The sequence below is a fragment of the Rosa chinensis genome, chromosome 5, assembly GCF_002994745.2.
Source record: "Rosa chinensis cultivar Old Blush chromosome 5, RchiOBHm-V2, whole genome shotgun sequence".
Lineage (NCBI taxonomy): Eukaryota > Viridiplantae > Streptophyta > Magnoliopsida > Rosales > Rosaceae > Rosa > Rosa chinensis.
The window spans coordinates 8,607,552-8,630,227 of record NC_037092.1 but is presented as its reverse complement, the minus strand read 5'-3'; the positions used below and the strand labels follow the sequence as shown (position 1 = coordinate 8,630,227).

The window sequence follows — 22,676 nt, the reverse complement described above, 5'->3', positions numbered from 1 at the left end:
GACGCTCCGATGTTTGAAATGATTCCAGAGAACAAAGAAATCTCAAAGGATTACGAGAGTACGTATGAGTTGATAGAAAGATCTTCCATACACATTGATGATATATACTGTTGCTCAAGGAATCATAGAGCACGATGATATCGAACCACACTCTGTTGAAAAATGTCAACAAAGAGCAGATTGGCCTAAATGGAAAGAATCAATCCATGTAGAATTAGATTCTCTGACAAAGAGACAGGTATTTGGTCAGGTAGTGCTAACCCCACCAAGTGTAAAGCCTGTAGGACATAAATTAGTCTTTGTCAGAAAGCGTAATGAGAAGAATGAAGTCCTGAGGTACAAGGCTCACCTTGTGGCGCAAGGTTTCTCACAACGCCCTGGAATTGACTACGAGGAGACATACTCTCCCGTAATGGACGTTATAATGTTCCGCTACTTAGTTAGCTTAGTAATTTCCGAAGGACTGGAAATGCAACTCATGGATGTGGTTACTGCATATCTCTATGGGGATCTAGATTCAAAGATATATATGAAAAGTGCCTAATGGCCTTACATTACCCAAGTCAAGTGACTCTAAACCACAGAGTGCGTTTGCAATTAAGTTGAAACGCTCACTTTACGGATTGAAACAATCTAGACGGATGTGGTATACCCGTCTAAGTGACTACTTGATTGGGAAGGGATATAAGAACAATGAATTATGCCCCTGCGTATTCATAAAGAAAACAAGTTCCGGATTTGCAATTGTAGCAGTATATGTCGATGATATGAACGTAACAGGTACTCTTGATGAAATAAGAGAAAGCGCGAGCTACTTGAAATCCGAATTTGAGATGAAGGATCTTGGGAAAACTCGATTCTATCTAGGTCTTGAACTAGAACACCGAGTTTGTGGAATATTAATCCACCAGTCTGCATATGTCCAAAAGTCAGGCGATATAACATGGACAAAGCACATCCTGCTAGCACTCCCATGATCGGTCGAAGTTTGGATGCAAGGAAAGATCCATTTCGTCCAAAGGAAGATGACGAACAAGTGTTGGGAGCTGAAATTCCCTATCTAAGTGCAATAGGCGCATTATTGTACTTAGTCCAGTTTACTCGACCAGACATTGCATTCTCAGTGAACTTGTTAGCTAGATTTAGCTCAGTGCCAACGCAGCGTCACTGGAATGGTATCAAGAACATTTTCGATACCTAAAAGGAACCATTGACTTGGGACTGTTCTTTCCCTACAGAGAGACAAGAGGGACCGCAGATGGAACTGCAATCCCTAAAGGAAATGTTGATGGCGAAAGCGCCACTCACTACACTGAAACACCAAATGACGTTTTGGTTGGTTTTGCTGATACTGGGTACCTCTTTGACCCACATAAAGGTCGTTCCCAAACTGGTTATGTATTTACCAATGGGAACACGACGATATCTTGGAGATCAACCAAGTAAAACCTTGTGGCTACCTCCTCGAACCACTCAGAGATCATTGTTGTACATGAGGCGGTTCGTGAGTGTGTATGGTTAAGAACTATCATTGCACATATTTGAGGGATTAGTGGTTTGAGTTCTACCACTGAAGAGCCTACTTGCATTTATAAACACAATGCAGCTTGCATCGAACAGATGAAGCTAGGTTGTATTAAGGGTGATAACACAAAACACATATTGCCAAAGTTGTTCTACAATCAGCAACAACAGGCCCTTCTCAAGATTCAAGTGAATCAAGTAAGGTCTGAGGAGAATGTGGCAGATTTGTTCACCAAATCACTGCCTAATGCCACATTTGAGAAACATGTGAAAAGCATAGGAATGCGAAGACTCTCCAAACTCACTTGATTATTGTAATGATCAGGGGGAGGTGTAGACGTCAGGGGGAGTCTAACACACACATGTCATTCTCAAATGTAGAAGGTGCGTTGTGCTCTTTTCCTTCGACCAAGTTTTATTTTTGTCCCACAGGGTTTTTATTGTTACTTGGCAATGTTTTTAGTGAGGCAACAACTCATGCACCATTTCGTCTTTGACTTGGCACAAGGGGGAGTGTTAAAGGAAAAGCACATTATGTGCCTTCGTCAAAGAAACAGACGAAGAGGGAATCAAGCAATTACAAATCACAGTTCAATCAGCATTTAGTATCATCAATGTAATTGATATTTCCGTTGTAATCCTATCCCTATATAAAGGGGTTATGAATGAAATGAGTAGACCAATTCCAATCCATTTTTACTTTTACAATAAATTATTTCTATATGAGGATAAGATAGTCAATATACTATATCATATTTGAAAAACTTGCAATACCTCTCATGAAAAAAGGAGAAGCTTCCCTAAAATTAGGAGAGAAATTGCTGTAACTTTTTTAATTTAAAAAGAATAAAAGCCAACTGACATGTGCGGAGCACATGTTAAAGGGCTAGTACAAGTTAAGCCAAATGTCAAATGGTGAAACTTCCAGCTTCATAGGGAAATTTTACCAAATATCACTTTATAAATAATTTAAGCTCTCTCAAATTGGTCCATTGGTCGGGCCGTGATATTTGTCATCTTGGTGTGCGTTGAAACTCAACGAGCTCAGCCCAATAAGAAAATGTCATTTTGAATTTTTAGCACTGAATTGCTTAATCAATTACCAGAAACCCATTTTCTCAAGCTTACCCCAGTTCATCTTCTTCATTCTATTCTGCATTTCTTTCTTCACCATTCTCATACCAGAAACCCATGTTCTCAAGCTTACCCAATTTCATCTTCTTCAGTCTTAATTTTCTGCATTTCCTTCTTAACATTCTCATACCAGAAACCCATGTTCTCAAGCTTACCCAATTTCATCTTCTTCAGTCTTTTCTGCATTTCCTTCTTCACCATTCTCAAGCGTCAATCCCTACAATTCTATATATACTGATGGCCAATAAAAGTGTTTCGGAGGGTGATCATCATCTTCAACGCGACGAAACCGACCAAGATTCTGAGGAGGGTATTGATCTTCCTCCAAGTTTCGGTTCCCAACTTGCTGTGCACTATACCCAACCGGGATCATTCTTGGTTCAGTCCAAGAACGACGCGCTAACAGTGTCACTGAAGAACAAGGGAAAGCTTATTGAGGAAGACTCCGACTCCGACTTCGACGACTGCGAGTTTTACTTTCCCGTTTCTTTTCGCGGCGGTGTTGTCCCACCACATATCAGGCGCCGTGACGAGATGCTGCAACTTCGAGCCGAGCATTGCTCCAGGGGGTTGGATCCACATGAAGCAGAGTACTTGGCCTTCTTCCTCAAGCAAGAGAGCTCGCGGAATTTCAAGAGTGCTTGCCGGAATTCCATGATTCTGTGTCAGAGACCCAACTGTCTGCAGATGATTCTGTGCCACCGCCTGCAGACCTGGTGAAAGTGCAGAATAGAACCACAAGGTGGTAGGAGGCCCTTACGTTGTTGAAATCGCTACTGCCTACTACTTCATAACTTTGCCCGTGGCCGCTGTCATCCACCGCATCGCAAGCTTTGTGGCTGCGCACCCCTGGAGTGTGACGGCATTTGACTACTTGGCTCCGCCTCAAATCAAAACTGGCTACAAAGTCCATGACGTTTTGCTCCCGGATGAACAAGTATTTCGAATTTATGCGCTCATTGTCCGCGGATCAAATCAATATGTTACTCGATTACTCTGCGGAAATAGTAGCTGATGAACTTCAAAGGATGATGCATACCTGTATGTGATTCTTCAAAGGTGACAGAAGATCTGAAAGAGAAACACCTAGCCTGGAGAGGCTGAAGTAAGGGAGGGAGAAGGGGTCACACAAGACTCAAACGCAGCGGCTGCACAAAGTGGGGTTTCGGAATCTGAAAAGAGGGATGGCAATAAGATTCGAAGGCAGAAGCTCAGGCAGTGGAGTATTCAGATTCAAAAGAAAAGCCTCAAGGAGAGGAGGATTCAGATGCACAACAAAAGCAGCGGGACTAGATGATGAAAGGCAAAGGAGCTAAGAGTTACTTTTGGTAGCTGCTAATATTGTTTAGTTGTTTAGCTGGAGTGCATTACATTTACAACTGCTCTAGAAATTTGATGAAATATAATGATATGTCCTAGTTTCTACTTCTTGCTCTAATTAGCTTATTGACTGCTCTAAAAGGTACCAACTTCTCTCTCTCTCTCTCTCTCTCTCTCTCTCTCTCTCAAATAATGTCTTCGAGTTTCTTTGTAGGATGTTTGTTTTGGGATTGATATTGATGATTCTGAAGTGGGTATTTTACTTCTCAAAAAAAAAAAAAAAAGTGGGTATTTTAAATTCATAGTTTATTACATATTGCCTTAGCTCAATTTTGAAATGGGTCTCTATGCTTCGCTACCCCACATTTAGCTGAACATCCTTTGAATTCACAACTTTCATGTCTGTAGTTCAAGAGAAACATCATATTTTAAAGTCAAGGTAAAGATTATTTTGGTACATTAATTGTTTACCTTTTCATTCACCACTCGTTGTGTCGGAGAAGGCCAGAATAGCTTTCTTGAACCGTGGGTATTAGTATTTTGAATGCTCAAGAAAAAATCACAAGCACTTCGATTTTGAAGAGGAGGCACTATTTGCTCTTGAAGAGGAGGCACTATTTGCTCTTGAAGGGGTCCCCGTTTCAAATCATATGTTCATACTTTTTTTTTTTTCCATAAATTGGAAAGCAAAAATTAAAAATCAGTACGCTTCTGTCCCTATGTTATTTATCGCATATTTGATAATGATATTATGTGCCATTGTTTGTTGTGATGCTTGTATCATGATTGGTGCATATAAGGTTTCGATCTTTGCATATCATTATCATTCTCTCTGACCTGATTGTGGTTAATTTTGCATGTATGTAGTGACACAAATAGTTCATTGGACTCCTAAGTACCGTTCCTTCCCTCAATCGAGGTTTCAGTAAAGGCTTTACTTGTTCTATCATCAGCAGCTCCAAGTGCATCAATGCGAGCTTTATTCTGCAGACAACATCCATTCTTAGTTGGAACTGCAAAAAGATATGCAGTTTGGAGGTAAGTTTTTCTGTGTTATTTGTTTTTAAGTTTTTGGTGCTTCAGAAAAATTAGACATTATTTAGTTGAATTTGCAGATATTGAATTGGGGATTAAAGTTTTGAGTTGAGAAAAAGTTCATGGCCGGTGATGTGAATGAATTGAGAAACCTATATATGCTAAGCTGGTTTCTTTTCGATTGCCTCGCAGATAATAGGCGAAGACAAGTTTCAAGTGTAGAACCAAGTAGGTTTCAGCTAGAACAAATGGACTAGCAACTTGGAAAAATTCTTGATGTTGTGATTTCCAAGTACAAATGTGTGTGTTTACACACACACATACACACACACACACTTTATACAAAGTTTATCATTGAGTGCACTTCCTTACTATTCTGTTTGGTTTGGTTCAGTTTATGGCCCTAACTTGCTGGAGATATGTACATGTTCTTAAATTTTTATAGATTTGTTTTGCTTATTGTAGGAAAGACAAGCTTGGTGAACCAATAATATCTCAACGACAGCTTGTTTCGTCTATGTGGAAAGGTACACAATGACCCCTTTTATGTCTCACTCTCCTTATTTAAATTACAGGTCTTCATTGATCATTTTATGAATATTGTTTCTGAGCACAAAGTTCGTAGAATTGCAATTAGTAAATTCATTAGTGTATTTTATGAATATGTCTTCTACACTAGTGTATTTATCATCTTGTCTATATTCTTTACTTAACATTGATCTATTAGAGTGCTTTATGGATCTTGTTACTCTGTTTTGTTTTGCAGAGTCTATCATATGAAGTGTTTTTGTATTTCAAAACAACCATTACTTGTTCCTTACCAACTCATCCAGAATTCATATTTCTGCAAGAACCAGGTATGGTTCTCTCTATTCCTCGATGTACATTTGTATTTTTTCGAGTATTCTGTTATAGTAATTTTTAACTAATTTTATAGTGCAACCATCAAGTAACTTACTATCTGTGAGTTTGATTTTGTTGAGTTGTCACTTATCTGTGTATTCTTGACTTTATTGAATCACAGGTTTGACATTTTCAAATACTTCTCACAAATTTTACATGGAAGCAAAATCTATTGGGATTGGAAGGGTACTTAAGTTCACTGTTGTTCAATTTTTCTTTTCTTTTCTAGTTCTGTTTTAGAGTGAGTTTACTCTTATGCTTGTTTAATTGTTTCATAAGGTTAACTTGAATTCAGGAAACTGTTTGCAGGTCATACACTTGTTACACTTTTGAGAATGCAGGTTGTAAATAAGCAAGGTTTGATATTTATGGTTTGAAGTAATTTTGTTTAAATCTCTCTCTGTTTTGATTCTCTTAGCTGTAGATTTATTTATATATAGTTACCAGTAATCCTTCCCTTTGTCTTCTCTCTTAAATGTGAATCTCACCTTTTATTTAGTGGGTTTCTAGACATTTTACTTGTATGTATCTGTGTCTTTGGATAAGAAAGAAGCTTCTTAGACATTTCATCTTAGTGTTTTGGGTATTTGAATTTCAAATCTGAAATTAGCATCCTTAATTGGGTTTTTTGTTAACACTTGAGCAGGTTTGTGGAGAAAAATCTGAGCAACGATGGGTATAGAAGGATGCTATTCACATAGATATGTAAGTTCAAGATCATAATTAGTAATTTGATTAGTAATGTGGTACAACACTGTGTGTTTGTTCTTGTATGCAGTATTTTAATTGCTTAACCTGCTATTCATGATCCTTCTTTAAAATGCTTACACATATGCTTTGAAATTCTTAACTATAAGTTTACTGAAATTTTGCTACAACATTTAACTTGCTGAGAAATAATGTCAATCTTGTTTCATCTTGTCTAGAAAAGTCCTACTGGTTTTGCCCTTACATTATGCAATGATTAACCAAGTATTGGGCTATTTATTTTTCTTTGTTTATATATGTATGTTGCGTTCTTACTTCCAAGTTGTCATATGTTTAGCACGAATAATATGATCCTTTCTTATTACTTGTCATGTGTTCCACGCTTGAACTTGTATAAGTGGTGCAGGAATGGAGTATTTATAATGAAATAATGTATTTCCTTTTTTGTTGGATGACTAAATCTGCAGTTTTCTTGTTACAGGTTAATACGTCTCTTGAAATTTGCTGATTATTTATAATATTTATCCTTATACTGCTTGAAGATTTTGTGAGGTTAGTTCCTACTATGGTTGATCCGAGTATTCAATAATGAAGTTAGAAATTGTTTAAGACATGTACTCTCTAAGACAGTATTTCATGCTTATGAATTAGTTTTGCGTGTTATCTTCTTTTTAGCATTACTCTTAACATTGACAAATTTTATAATACTCTTCTTTAATCGTTTTTGCAGTTCAAATTTGACTTGCATGCAGTGCAGCCATGAGGAAATTGATGTAGATAGGAACTTGTTAGGAATTTTGTATTTGGTTTCATTCAAACAGTACTTAATTTGGTCAATAATACACAATTTTGGTTAGCAATGACATTCTTAGATCATTGGTTTCTAATATATATAAATATATATATATATATATATATTTTTTTTTGCTTCATATGGAAGTTTTAAGGACGTTTTTTTTTCATATATGTTGACATTTTTTGGATGTCCTATAATACATACAAGGACATCTTTTTTAGATTTAAGGACACTAATCTAGTGTCATAGTAAATATTAGAGGACATTTTTTGAACGTCCTAATAGATATTAGAGGACGCTTGTTCAAGTTATAAGAACATTTTTTCAATGTCCTAGAAGACATTAGAGGACGTTTTTCTAGAGATACAAGGACACTTTTCACGCGTCCTAATAAACATTTTAGGACGTTTTTCCAACGTTCTTAAAAGACACTTACAATGACTCCTTGATAGATGACCTTTTTTTTTGCGTGTCATTTAAAATTTTTAAAGACGGTTTTTTGAACGTCCTTAAATGCATTTTTTGTAGTAGTGATGTCAAATCCCTAGTCCCTGAGTTTATAATTTCCATTGAAGTTGATTTGGGTTTTCAATCAAGTTTACATGAAAATAAAAGGAGAGGGTAGAAACATCATTACCTCTATAGCTTCACCGCTCCCCTTCACCAGAGCATCCACTTTCGCGGTCAATATCTGCCTCTGTGCCGCCTCCGTCAAGGGCGGCTCGCCCACTTTGCCGCAACTACTGAGAGCTCTTTCTTCACCAGGCAAACGAGGCCAAAAACTACTACCGCAGCTCCCATAGTCTTGCACGTGGACATAATCGTAGCTCTCGCCTCGCTTTCTGGACACTTTGATAGATCAAAGATTAGTTTCACAAACTTCGGGATATACAAAGCGGAGGAAAGTGGAAACCCAACTGCCTCGGGGAGCTCTTTTAACATGTTTGCCACCTCGAGATACTTGTCACACAACTCATCGTATTTGTAAGAAGAAGCTTGGCCGAGGCGCGAGAGAAGAGACTCGTCACCGTCGTCGTCATTTCCTTGGCTCGGCTCGTCATCTCTTCTTCTTGCCGCCGTTGTCGTCATTTCCTTGGTTCATCGTTTCTTCTTCTCACCGCCGCCGTTGTCGTTTGCTTGGCTTGGCTCATGGTGATGTTGTCTCTTCATGACTAAGCGAGGGAGAGAATGAGAGAGAGAAATGCAGGAGGAGAGGAATGAGGCAGAGGAATGTGGGAGAGGAATGTGGGAGAGGAATTTGGCAGAGAATTAATGAAGGAGATGAGAGAGAGAGAGAGAGAGAGAGAGAGAGAGACGGAAGGGTTTGGAGAGGGTGTCAGAGAGTGACGTTCATGGCGGTTCGGTTCAAAAGCATATCAGTGACAGTGGCGTAGCCAAAAATCTCACTTAGGAGGGTCAAACTTTATTAACTAACGAATTATACTCATTTCCAGTCGTTCTCTAAAAATAACACAATCTTTTGCCCAAAAAAAAAAAAAAAAAATATATATATATATATATATATTAGAATAATTAAGAAAATTTAGGTGTAATATTTCTTGTACTAATGCTGAAATTGAAAGATCCTCAAATCATGTTGAATAAATTTTGGGATTTGAGATGAACGATAAATATGAAAAAATTATGTGTTACTTCAATTTAGCATATTAACAAAGAATCGTTTTCTCAAAAAATAATAATAATAAAGAATCGTAAATATGCGCATATGGGCATATATCGATCAATAGGGTAAGAAAACCTTGAAAAGATTCGTATTAATTAGATAAATGTAGTGTATTAATAGTGTAAAATATTATTTCATTCTATTAAAGTTCAAGGATAATTAAAACTAATTAAGATAAATTTGTATTGAATTTTGAAAATTGAGAGTAATTAAGGATTTTTCAAAAATTGAGAAGGGTCAATTTTATTTCATTCCATTAAAGTTCATAGATCATTAACACTAATTAAGGACTCTTTCCAAAAATTGAGAAGGGTCAATATATCACTACTAGAGAAAACCCATTTAGAGACAAAATTTTTTGGGACAGACCAATTTTTTGTCCCCCAAACACATAATTAGGGACAAATTTTTTGATTTTGTCCCTAAAAGTTTTGTTGTTCAGAATTGTCCATTCAATGCCATTAGAGACAAATAAATTTCAATTGGGGACAAAAAATATGTCCCAAAATTTAATTGGGGATGAGATTTAATTTGGTCTCCTATGTTTTTCTAATTTGTAAATAATTGGTAAAAATTTGAGTGGGGAATTATGCTGAATTTCAAAATTTGGACAAAAAGAAATAGGGACAAAAATTTTTGCCTCTAAATATGTTGGTGATATTTTTGTTTTATTGAAGTTTATTTTTGGCAGGGTTTAGCAAAGTTAATAAATATTTTGCTTTATTTACTTTTGTTTTTGGCGGGATTTTGCAAAAGTTAATAAAGCTTGGGGCAATAAAGAGTGGTAATTATCATTTAGGTCTCTATAAGTAGGAAATTATTTATCTTATTTCAACATATGGATGTTTTATGGAGGTTTTCATAATTTTTTTCTCTATTTGAAGACTTAATAAAGCAGCAGAAGTGCTTAGTTTGTTTAAGTTGATGTAGTTGGAACAATTTTTTTTTTTTTTTGAGGCAATGATCCATCTATTTGGTGGTCCACAATGGGGACTAAAAGGAGGTCGTCGCCACAATGGGGTTTCCTTATTACTTCTGATCTCTAATTTTACTTATTTACCCTTCTAAATTAATGTGGTTTTCATAGTATATGTATAAGGGGTATTTAAGTAAAAAAAGGTTATGATCATATGATGTAGGGTCATCTATTTATTATTTTTTCATAATTATATTTATCATATATAATTTATCTTTAATTAAAATTTACTCGGACATTTAATTTAGCCAATGCGCAACAAAGATTTGAGTCTCTAGATAGTCCGACCTTAACAAGTGTGATCGAGTTCTTCAACTTTAGTGATATGAATGTCAACATATTAGATTTACATATAACAAAATATGAATGTTAACTTCATTTACATCCAAAAAGATATTATAGGTGGTTCTATCAAGTTTTTAAATTACAATGAGTTACTTTTTGAGACATGGCTTCATCAAGTTTATTTTCTTTTGCTAAAATTGCTTCATCATGAATTATCTTCACCCAAATTCGTCTTGAGGAAATTTCTCCTCAACTGGATTCCACTCTTCACTCGGATTTCCCTTAAAAGGATTACTCTTCACCCAAATTCTCTTTTAGGAGATTTCTCCTCACCTGAATTCCACTCTTCACTCGGATTTCCCTCAAAGGGAATACTCTTCACTCAGATTCTCTTTGAGAAGATTTCTCCTCACTTCGATTCCACTCTTCACTCGGATTTCCTTCTAAAGGAATACTTCTCACCCAGATTCTCTTTGAGGAGATGAGAGATTTCTCCTCACACAAATTTGTATTTGAGGAGTTACTTCTCACCTAACTCTTTGAGAGAATTTTCCCTCACCCAAATACACTTAGAGGAGATTTCTTTTCAATTGGGAAAGCATTTTGTATTGAATATAATTTCAAATTTCTTATTACAACCAATTGAGGTGACTTGACTGATCTAGATATTTTGTTGCAATCTTTTTCATTCGATTTTCGACCACACGATTATGAGAGGGGCGTAAGGTTTAGAGGCTTAATGATGTCTGTGTTTTTCAATTCGGAAAATATTTTATATTAAATATAATATAGCTTAGAGGCTTAATGATGTCTTTGCCCCCAAATGCATAAAGCTTAGAGTTTATGTAACCAAGCAAGCAAACCAATCCTATCTCTAGGTGATTTTAGCTCACTACCCTCACATGCACACATGGTGTGCTTTCATGCTCCCTTTTGGCCTTAAAGTAATCAATCTCTATGAAAAACTTCATGTCATGGCAAACACATAACTCAAATTGATTAGGTCTAAGTAATGCATTCAACTATTGACTTAGCATGTGAGAATGACAACATGAATTTGCATCAATTTATAACAAAAGCATCAATACAAGCAAGTTTGGCTAGGGCTTTCAACCCTAGCCCCAACTAGTTCACTACTCACACATAGATAGATACACAAGCTTCAACATTCTATTAAACATCAAATACATAAAGAGATAGGGAGTAAAGGGTGACTATTGATGATGCCGGAAGAGGTGGTGGAGATGGGTCTCCAAGAACATGATGTGGTGGTAGTCACCTCCTTCTCCTTGCTCCAAGCTCTTGATATTGGTAAGAAAAGTGAAATTTGGAATCTCTAAGGTGAGTTGTGGTGTTGAATGGTGGAGGAAATGGAGATTGTAGTGATGGAAAATGGAGGTTTTAGAGATGGAGATGGTAGTTTTAGTGGTGGAAATGGTGGTGTCTTCTCTAGAGAGAAAATGGATCTTGGATAGGATGAAGATGATTGAATGGAGTCAAGAATGCTGAATAATTGGTCTTTGGCCTCTTTTTGATCAGCTAGGTGTGTCATCTTTGGTCCCCAAGTGTGCAAGAGATGCTCTTACACCATTGTCCCCCAAATGGTCCCAAATTGGCAAGGTGATAAAAGGACAAGGTGTAGGGAGATATTTAAATTCAAGTGATGGGAGATTCTCACCACCATGGTCCTCCTTTGCTGGAGAAAAGACCCTCCATGAGTGGCGGCTCGCCGGAAAAGTTTGCTTGAAAAGTCGCCAGAAAAGTTTGCTGGAAAAATCGCCGAAAAAGTCGATTTGCAATTTTCTTCCAATCTTCGTGTCTTCTTCCCCTAACTTCAAATCTCCACATTTCAAGCCTCAAATAGTCATTTTATTCTCAATGCAAGGTTTCCTACAAATAAAAGGAAATAGATTAAAAAGGGTAAAATAGCATGGAAGACAAATCAATTTTCATAATTATGGGGCACAATTGCATAAGTAATTTGTGACTCAACATGCACATATATGCTTAATTGGTCACACTTATAATCATTTTTTTTTATAGCAAAACTCGAACTCACGATTGTTGCATGCTTATGGGGATCATAGCAAACCAAAATTAAGGGGGGTGTATTCAATTCAGATTTTAAAAGATTTTGTTTAAGTTTTTATAATCCATGGATTTACGTACTTAATCCACAGATTGTTTAAATTCTACATGGACTCTGATTGATTCTAAATTTCTAATGGATTGATTTACTGGTATTTGTTTAGATTTTACAAGTCCTTATGATGTTTTTGATAGGTCAATTTTTCTTCTTCTTTAAAAGCAATGGATGTATGAATCCAACTATAATGCTATTTCAATGACAAAAAAGTATGTGTGTGTGTGTGTATGTGTGGCAATCTACCATTCTTTATGTTGTATATAATGATATATGAATAATAAGAGAAAACTATTCAGCCAAAATGTTACATAAAAAATAAAGTAGTAAACTAATGGGAAACAAAAAAATAAATAGGAAAACCCTAGGGTTTGAGCAGAGAGTGGCGGCAGATTTCTTCTGAGGATCCGCCGGTGGTCTAGAAGCGGCGAGACTCCTCAGCGTGGGGCGTGGACTCGCAGAGTTCCAGAGATGTAGTGATGAAGACGTTGCTTACGTCTTTGGTCGTGTTCTTGTTCTGCATCGGCAGGTGTGGAGCAGATCTGAGTTGGTGTTCGTATCCGATCTTAGGTTTTCGTTGCTGCACTTGGTCCAACAGAATGGGTTCGATGGGTTTTGATGCTGATCGTATGCTGTGGCGGTGGAGTAGGCCACCAGAAGTCGGCACGGCAAGGTTGACGATGAAGGTTGAGACGTCTGTCCTGGGGAGATTTTTTGGCCTTGGTTGTTGACTTTTGGATATGAGGTTGCTGGTTACTACGCGAGTTAGGAGGCCTGCACTCCTGGGCGCCATGATTCAGGGAAGCAAGATGGCGAAGGTGCAGCCATGGTCGACGTCAGAGGTGATGGTGGCGGTAACTCATGTCTGGGTGCCCAGCGTTTGGGTGTCCAGATCAGAAAACTAGGCGGTATGGATAGGCTGCCTTTGGGCCAATGGTGGACTCCATTTGGGCTTGAGCTCTACAGGGATTTGGGACCCAGGAGGTGTTTTGGGTATCTGTTTGATCAATTGTGTTATCCATATTATTTCGGGTGTACCGTGTTTATGTGCAGATAGGTTGATCATCTCTACATTCTATAAGAATTCTCAGTATAATATTACTGTGAGTACCACAATTGCGTGCCTGGCGAATAGTGATACTTGTGCTGGGACGAATATAGTTTTGATTGGTCTATCGATCTCTTGCATACCCGGATCGCAAATTCTGATGGTTTTGTCTCCAAATCTCAATGTCATGGCAATGGTCTCATTGTTGGTAATTATCTTGAGAAGGCTGGGAATTTACCTTCAATTGTTTGCTAGTTTCTCTATAAGTGATTCAGAGCAGTATTATAATGTACATGAACAACCTATTGGTGTAGTACACCTTCTGGTTTGTTCTAACTTAGCTCTAGCTTCAAGTCATTTATGGCTTGTGTCTGCTCCCAAGATTTTTCGAGATGCCATTCTAAACTATTGTAATCGTTAAAGTTTCAGTGAATTCACTTTTCAAAAAAAAAAAAAAAGTAGTAAACTAATGACATAATTTATTTCATATTCAAAGAAACATGTGTGTATGTATCATCTTAACAATACTATTGAAAGTGAGCTTAATTAGCTAGAAGGATTAAGGCTTCCAGAGCTATAGTGATAAAAATAAAAAAATTATTAGATGAAAGCAAAGGAGGATAGTGGGAAGATATGTCTAAGGCCAAATGGATGAGTGTCACCTATTGAAAGTTGCTTTTTTTTTTGGTGAAGAGGTTCTTCATTTTTTGAGTGAGAAAGAATCCATCAAAATATCCTGGAAAGTGGTTGGATTGTTTTTGAGTTTTGATATGTGTAAAATGCACTATAAAATCCTCCAAAATCCAGCATTTAATGAAATCCTTAAAAATCCGTATACTTTTGAATATCTGCAGATTTGAATGGATAATTCTAAATCTTAATTGAATACATCAATATTTTAAAGGATTGTTTAAAATCTCAATTGAATACCCATAAACTTTCAAAATATAAAAAAATCTTGTGGTCTCTTAAATGAATACACCCCCCTAAGTGCAGGATAAAAAATAAAAAACACCATAAATAAAATAATATTTAAACAAAGAGCTAAAAGAAATGAATTAATATGATTTGAAGCTTACAAGATGTTGGTAGCCTAGCTAGCTAGCTGTATATGAAAAGCGAGATATATCGATTGATCCCCTATTTCCGTAGTATATCCCTTCTGATCGTACAAGTTCTTTAGTTGTGAAATGGGTCCGACTTTTGTGGGTCATTTCTCGAATAAAAAGCACAATACATGATTAGAATAATAATAACCTTGTGGGATTTGTCAACCACTTTCTTGAAGCAACCCTTGTGTTCATAGCTTTCAAGAAGTTGAAGAAAATGGCATATCTCATTTCTCAAATCTGTGGAGCCTTTCACTCTCAAACTCAATGGCATAGTTAAATTTATCGACAACCTAAATTACTTCGGAACTTTTGAGTGCAAAATGACATAATGACTAGTTTCAACTCCCAACCTTAAAAAGTTCTTTATCTAAACTATATTTGGTGCTTATAAATTTTGTACATACTATAGTCTATACCCAAACGAGGATTTGTAACCAAAGTTCAACCTTGTACAACAAATGAACACTACCATACTGTAAAATAACTGCTGAATTTTATCTACAAATGGGAGACATTGTGGATCAATGAGGAGATTATCATCAATCTGCGGAGTTCGATTCCACATGATATCGATAGCAGCTATTACAGGAGACTGTGATATATTATGCAAGTACAAGAAACAGTTCAACTTTTCCTAGTGAAGCACAGAAAGAAATATGACATACCAAACAAGCACAAAATGCACAAGACAGTCACACCTTAGTAGTGTCATCAAAACATGTGTACAAACATTTGAAGAGAATGAGTAGTAGCTGACTATGGAAACACTTTCTCAAGTTTCCTCTTAGCCTAATTGTGTTGATTAAGTCTTCAGAGTTTTCTTCTCAAAAAAAGAAAAAAAGTCTTCAGAATTTCAGACTAAATGAAACTCAGGTTATGAACATAAAACTGAAAAGTTTGAATCAACAATTAGGGAAGGGGTGTTCAAAGATCATTGAGGGGAGTTCATAGAATCACTGTGCGCTTTTAACCAATTAGTGGATGAATTAGTATTTAACTTGATACTTCCGATTGCCGACGTATTGATCATACTTTCTGTTGCTCGTTATCCAAATTCAATAATTTCATGAGTCACCTATGCGTGTAATTCACATTCATGTATAAAAAATTGTTGTAAACAAAGTTGACCCACCACCAGATCAATCTCATTAAGCACAAAGCCAGCCTAGTTTGGCACAGGAAAATCTCTTTGGCATTTAGGATTCTGCCAACCACACATAACCACCAACAGACATTTGTATCAAATGAACCACAGTCAACCTAGGTTGTAAACTAGGCACAAAGTACGCGTAGATTGTAAAACAACAAAATTAGAAGCTCCTGAAGCAAAGAAATACATCCTCTCGCATCTAGGATTACACTGTGTATCTAGGATTAGCACTTCTCTCATCTTGCCTTGCATGTTCCTGCAGAGCCAAACCAAAACATAAATTATTACTCTTATAACTTAACAACATGATTTGAATAAAATCAACAGATAAAATACATGTATAGAGATCCTTACATGACATTTGAACCTTATAGTTTCGATGCTCTCCAGAAATTCCTTCCACTGTTTCCCAATGCTCTCCTGTGCAAGAAAGAGGATATGAAACATCTCCAAACTTCAGTTATGACTTATGAAAATGCAACTTTTAAGTGTAAATAAATGAAAGGGATTGTATATGATTCGCATAGAAGTATCTCATCATTTGTAATAAGGAAATAGTTGAGAGGCAATAGTTAGTTGGTGATTAGATAAAGGAATTAATTTGATTCTAGATTTGTTTTCAATCACTCTTTGTGGTTAGGGATGAAGATGAAGAAGAGAACAAGCAATTGATTGACTCTAGTCGGCCTTCATATAACATGATATAAACCTCTGGGAGGTCCTTGATAGGCACAGTAGCTATGGATTAAGAGCAGCCCAACAAATACATGGTGTTGACATGCATAATCGTGATTTATCATTTATGAACATGAAAGATTCAGGTTTAACAGATTTGGTTCGTCTATTAATTTGATCTAGTTCGGTACCTTAATGATTAACAATTTGAAATAAAATTTTCAGAAGTGATCTACTCATGTACATAAACATTTACCGGTTGATTTACCGTAATGTAATAGAAAAGTATGTCTCCCAACCCCTTGAATAAAAAGTCCTCATGAAGTCTTCATTTTAGTAGTTCTAATTAAAATATCTCCATGTTCTAGTATAGAAGCTTTTTTTCTTTTTTCTTTTTTGGTCCGAGCATAGAACTTGAGTTTGAGCTATATGTCTTGCAAATTAATACACACACACATGCATATATATACATTATTCGTACAATAATTAAGTTATACATCAAACAGCAATACTGCAATACCATATGTAAATTACACAATAAGTCTTAAGACTGGTATTTTTACACTGCAGTGTTGGTATTATACACAAGGAACGCTTTATTTGAAAGTAGTGAAGCAAACTATATATATGGATATATCGTGGAACTAAGCATGCAGGACAGCAGTAGTATTACTCAATTCTCATTCTGGAGCCTCATCTGGTCCAAGTATGATTTCCCATCGAGCTTACGGCGGGTGTAGAAATCTTGGACGTACTGTTCCATCCCCATCCTTTTGAACAGTGGTGGGTTTTCTGGGGTTATCAAGCTGGTCACTGGTCCAATTTCTGCCTCAAATTTGGGGTTGAAGAACATAGCGATTGAGATCCTCTCTTGCTCAGAGTTCACCATAACTCTGTGCTCCATGCTCTTGTACACTCCATTGCTGAGGATCTATAAATAGATGTACACATGGATATACTAATTCATACTAGTACAACTGTACAATGCACGTATTATTGATAAAACTAGAAAACATGTGAAAATTTCATTGTTTCCTAATTCTCATTTTTTCATATTATACATTTGATTTTTTTCATAATAATCATTTTAAATTCTTTTATTACGTATTTTAATTTTTTATTTTATTTTGATGAATATTATAGGCAACTTATAATTGGCGAAACTTGTGACGCTGAAACTCTTGCCTTCACTTTATAATATATCTATAAAGTAGAGAACAAATAGATAACAAAGTTTTTAATTCCCAAAATTGATTGTAATAAAATTAGACAAATTACAGAATTATGCATAAATCCACATTAAATACAGTGAAATCACTTTTGTATGTCGCATAAATTTGAATTTCGCTCATCCCCCTCAAGTCAACCTTATGTTGGGGAAATGGGGATGCATGTGTAATTGTATGTTTGTTAATGCTACATCTCAATGGATTGTAATCTTTTCTCGTTTTCTTTTTCTTTATTATGGTACCTTGGTCTTTATTCTCAATCAAAATTATGTCATCCTCAAAATCCTAAGAAACCTTTGAAAAAAAAAAATTTAGTCCACCCTCTGTTGGATACTATTTGAAAGGGAAAGGATTTCTAGTATGTATTAATTGTTCGAAATAAAGAACAAAAATATGCTTTTGTCATTGAGGTATCTACAAACTTTAGAGTACTACGTGATAAAGTAATTTGGGGTTCACATTCAAAACCAATTGGCAATAGATGGAGTTGCCCAAACTCTTATAAACTCACTAGCACACGTGGGTAAACCCGCTCTGACGCCATGATAAAGTAATCAGGGATTCACATCCAAAACCAATTGGCAATTGATGGAGTTGCCCAAACCCTTATAAACCCACTAACAAGGTCCCATTTTTTCCTATGTGGGATTATAACACTACATTCATCAAATATACCTACGTTTGCTTGATTCGTATGTTTTAATTAATAGAATAGTATAGTACTTTTATTTTGGTTGAGTCGAAAGAAGGGTGAATAGGACAAACCTCAAAGATGTCCCCTGCATTAACCACAAAGGCATCTTCACGGAAGTTGACAGGAACCCAAACCCCATCTTTCTTAATCTGTAGACCACCCACCCCGTTAAGCTGGTGGAGGATGGTGATCCCGGAAGCGTCCGAGTGAGGTGTGAGGCCGATGACCAGCTCTGGTTGTGGGCATGAAGGATAGTAATTCATCCTCACTGACTGCATCCCATCTTCAAACATCTCCTCAGTCTCTTTTATGTCTATCTTCACAGCCTTCCCCAGAAACCCAATAAGTTCCATGGCTAGTTGCTTCAGTTCCAAGTAGTATGACTCGAAGGTATTCCTGCATGACTTGAAACAAAAAATGTTAACAACAAAAAAAAATTATTGGTAAGGTGTTTATAGGGAATTTTCTTGAGGCAAGACAATTGTCCTGTTGTGTTGTGAGACCATAATATCAATATATGAAAAAATCTTTTTTTTTTTTGAGTTATATATGAAATCATATTAGAATATGGTCATGACATTTAATAGCTAGTTGATAATACAACAAGTTATGTATAATTTAGATAACGTGCAATCATTAAATTCACAAAGTAACATATATATTAATATGTCAGATTGTAATAACCATTAATTGGTTTTTGTGAAATTATGTCAGAACTAGCCCTTTAACATGTGCTGTTGGTTTTTATTTTTAAATTAAAAAAATTACAGCAATTTCTCTTCTCATTTTGGAAAAATTTCTTCTTTGTTCAGGGGAGGTATTATGGGGGTGGGCAAAACACAGTACAAACCGGCCAAACCGGTCGAAACTGACCGGTAAATATGGTTTGGTTAAGGTTTTTTAGCGTTAAAATATGAAAGCCGGTTCAATATCGAACCAAACCGTTTATGAATTGGCTTGATTTGGTTTTTCTTTTACTTAAACCGCGAAACCCGAACCGACATGTATGTATTAAATATAATAGGAAAAAAAATTTAAATTATATACATAATATATATATATATATATATATATATTTGTGGGTAGTTTTTATAAGTAAGTTCTAAATCTCCAATTATAATTTGATTCTCAAAATGATATACTACCATATTGAATCCTAGACCCAAAGGCTTAAAACCCAAATAAGTGAATCATTTTGAAACTATATATTTTTTTTTTTGACAAAATTTTGAAACTATTTTGGATTTTGTTATTTGAATATTAGTTTTGGATTTTGATTATTAAATTTTTATTATTGAGATTGAGTTTTAGTATTTTACTATGAGTTTTTCGTAAACAAAACGTTAATGCTATATAGGTTAAAACCGCCTTACCGACTGAACCAAACCATCTTTAAATGAATTGGATTGGATTGGATTAAGCTTATTTTTTTCGATAACCGGTTGTCTAAAATGTCTAAACCGCTTATTTTGGCGTAGAGACTGTTTGGAGTCAAAATCGATCCAATCCAATCCGCGTGCAGCCCTAGAGGTATTGCAATTTTTTCATATTTGAAATAGTCTATTGACTATCTTATCCTCATATAGAAATAATTTGTTTATTAATATCTATATTATGTGAGGGCATATGTGATAGTTTAAAAATTTAACCATTCTATCAAGAATTGGCTTAATTATATAAGATAAGATATACAGTGTATTTTGTCAACAAACATATTAGATCTAGCAATATTATTAGATCGATGATAATTCAACTTTAATTCGATGTATAGAGAGAGTGGCTAGACCTGAGGGATGAAGGGAGCTCTGGGAAGAGGTATGGCTTTCTCCTATGAACAGGGTTCATGGTCATGTAGAATCTATTACCCCAGTCACGTTTTTGCTCTTTATTTTGGGCTATGGATCCATAGCCTTCAACGTCACCAGGCCTTATCTGATACTTCATTTTCTCTTCCAAGGGAAGCTTAAAGAATTCTTCAACCTCGTACTTCAGCTTCTCCAAAAGCATAGGGCTAACTCCGTGGTTCACCAACTGCACGTACAAAAAGAAAAAATGAGTGTAAATTAAAACAAGAGTGTAAGACAAGCTCATTGGATGAATAAGGTGTACTAATTTCATTTTATCAAGTCCAACAAATTTTGAGATGTTATAATACGAACCTGAAAGATTCCCCACTCTTTGCAAGTTGAGCGCAGATTTTCCAGTTCAGAATCTGAAGCTTCTGATCCCGTTACTAGTTTTATCATATCGATGGTTGGGATTACGGTGGGCTTATCAGAGAGATCAGATGAAAGTTCTGGTTCTTCGAAACTACGGACGTAACATTGTGGGACTTCAGTTAATGACTCTTTGGTGATCTCCAGGAAGCTCATAAGAGAACTAGAGCTCTCAAAGCCTCCTGGTAGCCGTAGCTGGGGTGATGCCATTTCTTTAGTTGTTGAGTTATGAGCTCAAGTGCACTACACCTCCCAGGTATATATAGGCATGTTATACCTGTGATCAAAGAAAAAAAGAGCAGAATATCTCCTAATAAACTAACACCCAAGTCATCGTGAAGATAATCATCTGATGTACAAAATATGTGCCTCACTAGAGTAAAAATATCTCTAGCAACAATTCAGTGGGATTACCAACAGTACGTACTTACCTTGTATTAATGTTCATATTAAAGGAGTGCAGGATGCCTCTTGTTTAATTGAACATCAAAATAGATATCCCAATATTGAGCATAAGTAATAATTAACACAAAATTTTTAAAATTATATTGTGTGTAGTTAATTACGTACGTACTGTTTTTTTTTTTTCTATTTCAAAAGTTGCGTACTATACTACTAATTGTTAATTCATTAATTTCCATAAACCTATACATTACTGATTCATTTGAAAAGAAATATTCAAGCACAGCTCAGAACTACATGTTGAAATTAAGTAAAAAAGGAAAAGCATTTAACAATTTTGAAAGATTTTTTAACAGTTCAATACTTAGATAGATGAAAAAGTAATTTATTTCCATTGAATGGGAAGTGGATCAACAATAGAAGAACTTTCTGTGCGCATCAGGATTCAGAAAACGTTTTATCTGGAGACCAATATGCATTGGATTAGAAACATAGGAAATTAGGAAATCAATTAAGTCAAAAATTCTTTTCTTTTCATTTAAAGGACCAGAAAATGTCGTGGGTGGATATTTCTAAGCTTTGCAGGTAGAAATTTAAAGAAAAGCGATAAAATATTCTGCAGAATCCTTTAGATGCTTCTGCAGTTGCAGGCTTGAGGTCATATCAAAAGCGAATAGAGCTTGAAGATATACTTCTGAGGCTTTTAACCTTCATTCAGACACACGCGCGTATACACAACCACGTAGTATGTATTAACATAATTAGACACATAAAAATTCATTTATCCATGGACATAAAAGATTCATTACTAATAAGCTTGCTGGGAATACTAGCTAGTAGCCTGGTGCTTATCAAATTGATCACTCATGAGTCATATATGATTCTTGACCTTAGTAACTATAATATACTATATATCCAAATCAATCATTTTTTGCAAGATAATGTATATAACGAGCTCTACTTTCATTCTTTTTTTTTTTTTTTTTTAATAAAGTTAACCGCAAAATGAGAATAGTTGTATATGTCCCTCACTTGAAAATCAAGCGTTAGTTCGATAAGGTCATGCCTTAGATTGATAATCGGAATAAATTGTTTAACTCGGCCAGTAATGTTTGTCAACAATTAATATAGGTTGTCGAATAATACTAAAATTTAATTATAGTAATGGAATTGCTGAAATGATCTGTGTTTTTATTGCTTTTTCCGTAAGAATGATCGTTCAAAAAACACCTATGATATATATGAATGCTTTTGATCATCGAATTAAACTGCAAGTATCTAATGAGGGTAACCATGTCCACTTTTTCCAACTGTACACCAAGAAAGGATAAACCAGCTGTTTCTACTATTATGTGAAGAGATACAAGTTGCAAGATGCTTCTACTAGATGTCATTTTCAGATACTACTAGTTGCTTACGGAATTAATTGTATAAGCTTCTGCAGAACAAAAACGTGCTTAATGGTCCATTTTTTCTTTCTATGAAGTTGATACCTGTAATCTGGCTTATACTTTATATCCTAATTTCTTTATCTCCAAGAATAATTTACTACCAAATGTTAACACGACGTCTGACCTATGGAATTGTTATACATTATTGACCATTTTAACTTACTATATACTATAGATAGAGCACGTTTCTG

General features: G+C 35.7%; 1 protein-coding gene and 1 long non-coding RNA gene across 3 annotated transcripts; one reads left to right on the top strand and one right to left on the bottom strand.

Moving 5' to 3' along the window:
- The first annotated feature begins 2,566 nt into the window (after positions 1-2,566).
- Positions 2,567-7,482, top strand: LOC121049547. 2 transcript variants are annotated; one of them, XR_005800703.1, is made up of 8 exons: positions 2,567-5,016; positions 5,479-5,540; positions 5,780-5,870; positions 6,038-6,102; positions 6,226-6,273; positions 6,563-6,621; positions 7,106-7,176; positions 7,355-7,482. It is a non-coding gene; the product is annotated as an uncharacterized LOC121049547 (long non-coding RNA). The 2 variants fall into 2 exon arrangements; XR_005800704.1 differs by having other exon boundaries at positions 6,212-6,273.
- A 9,443-nt stretch (positions 7,483-16,925) lies between these two features.
- LOC112167500 (codeine O-demethylase) lies at positions 16,926-20,867 on the bottom strand. Its single transcript, XM_024304523.2, has 4 exons — positions 20,576-20,867; positions 20,203-20,447; positions 18,488-18,812; positions 16,926-17,424 (listed from the first exon to the last, which is right to left on the bottom strand). The coding sequence occupies exons 1-4, from the start codon at positions 20,840-20,842 to the stop codon at positions 17,167-17,169; spliced, it is 1,095 nt and encodes a 364-aa protein (XP_024160291.1). The 5' UTR covers positions 20,843-20,867; the 3' UTR covers positions 16,926-17,166.
- Between the last annotated feature and the right edge of the window lie 1,809 nt (positions 20,868-22,676).

Bases quoted from the DNA above. Each gene is read 5' to 3' on its own strand.
- LOC112167500 (XM_024304523.2), bottom strand. From the start codon at position 20,842: ATGGCATCACCCCAGCTACGGCTACCAGGAGGCTTTGAGAGCTCTAGT. The intron at 20,448-20,575 runs GTTCGTATTATA...TTGTACGTGCAG, and splicing joins AAGAGTGGGGAATCTTTCAG to TTGGTGAACCACGGAGTTAG. The intron at 17,425-18,487 runs GTTTGTCCTATT...ATCTATTTATAG, and splicing joins ATGCAGGGGACATCTTTGAG to ATCCTCAGCAATGGAGTGTA.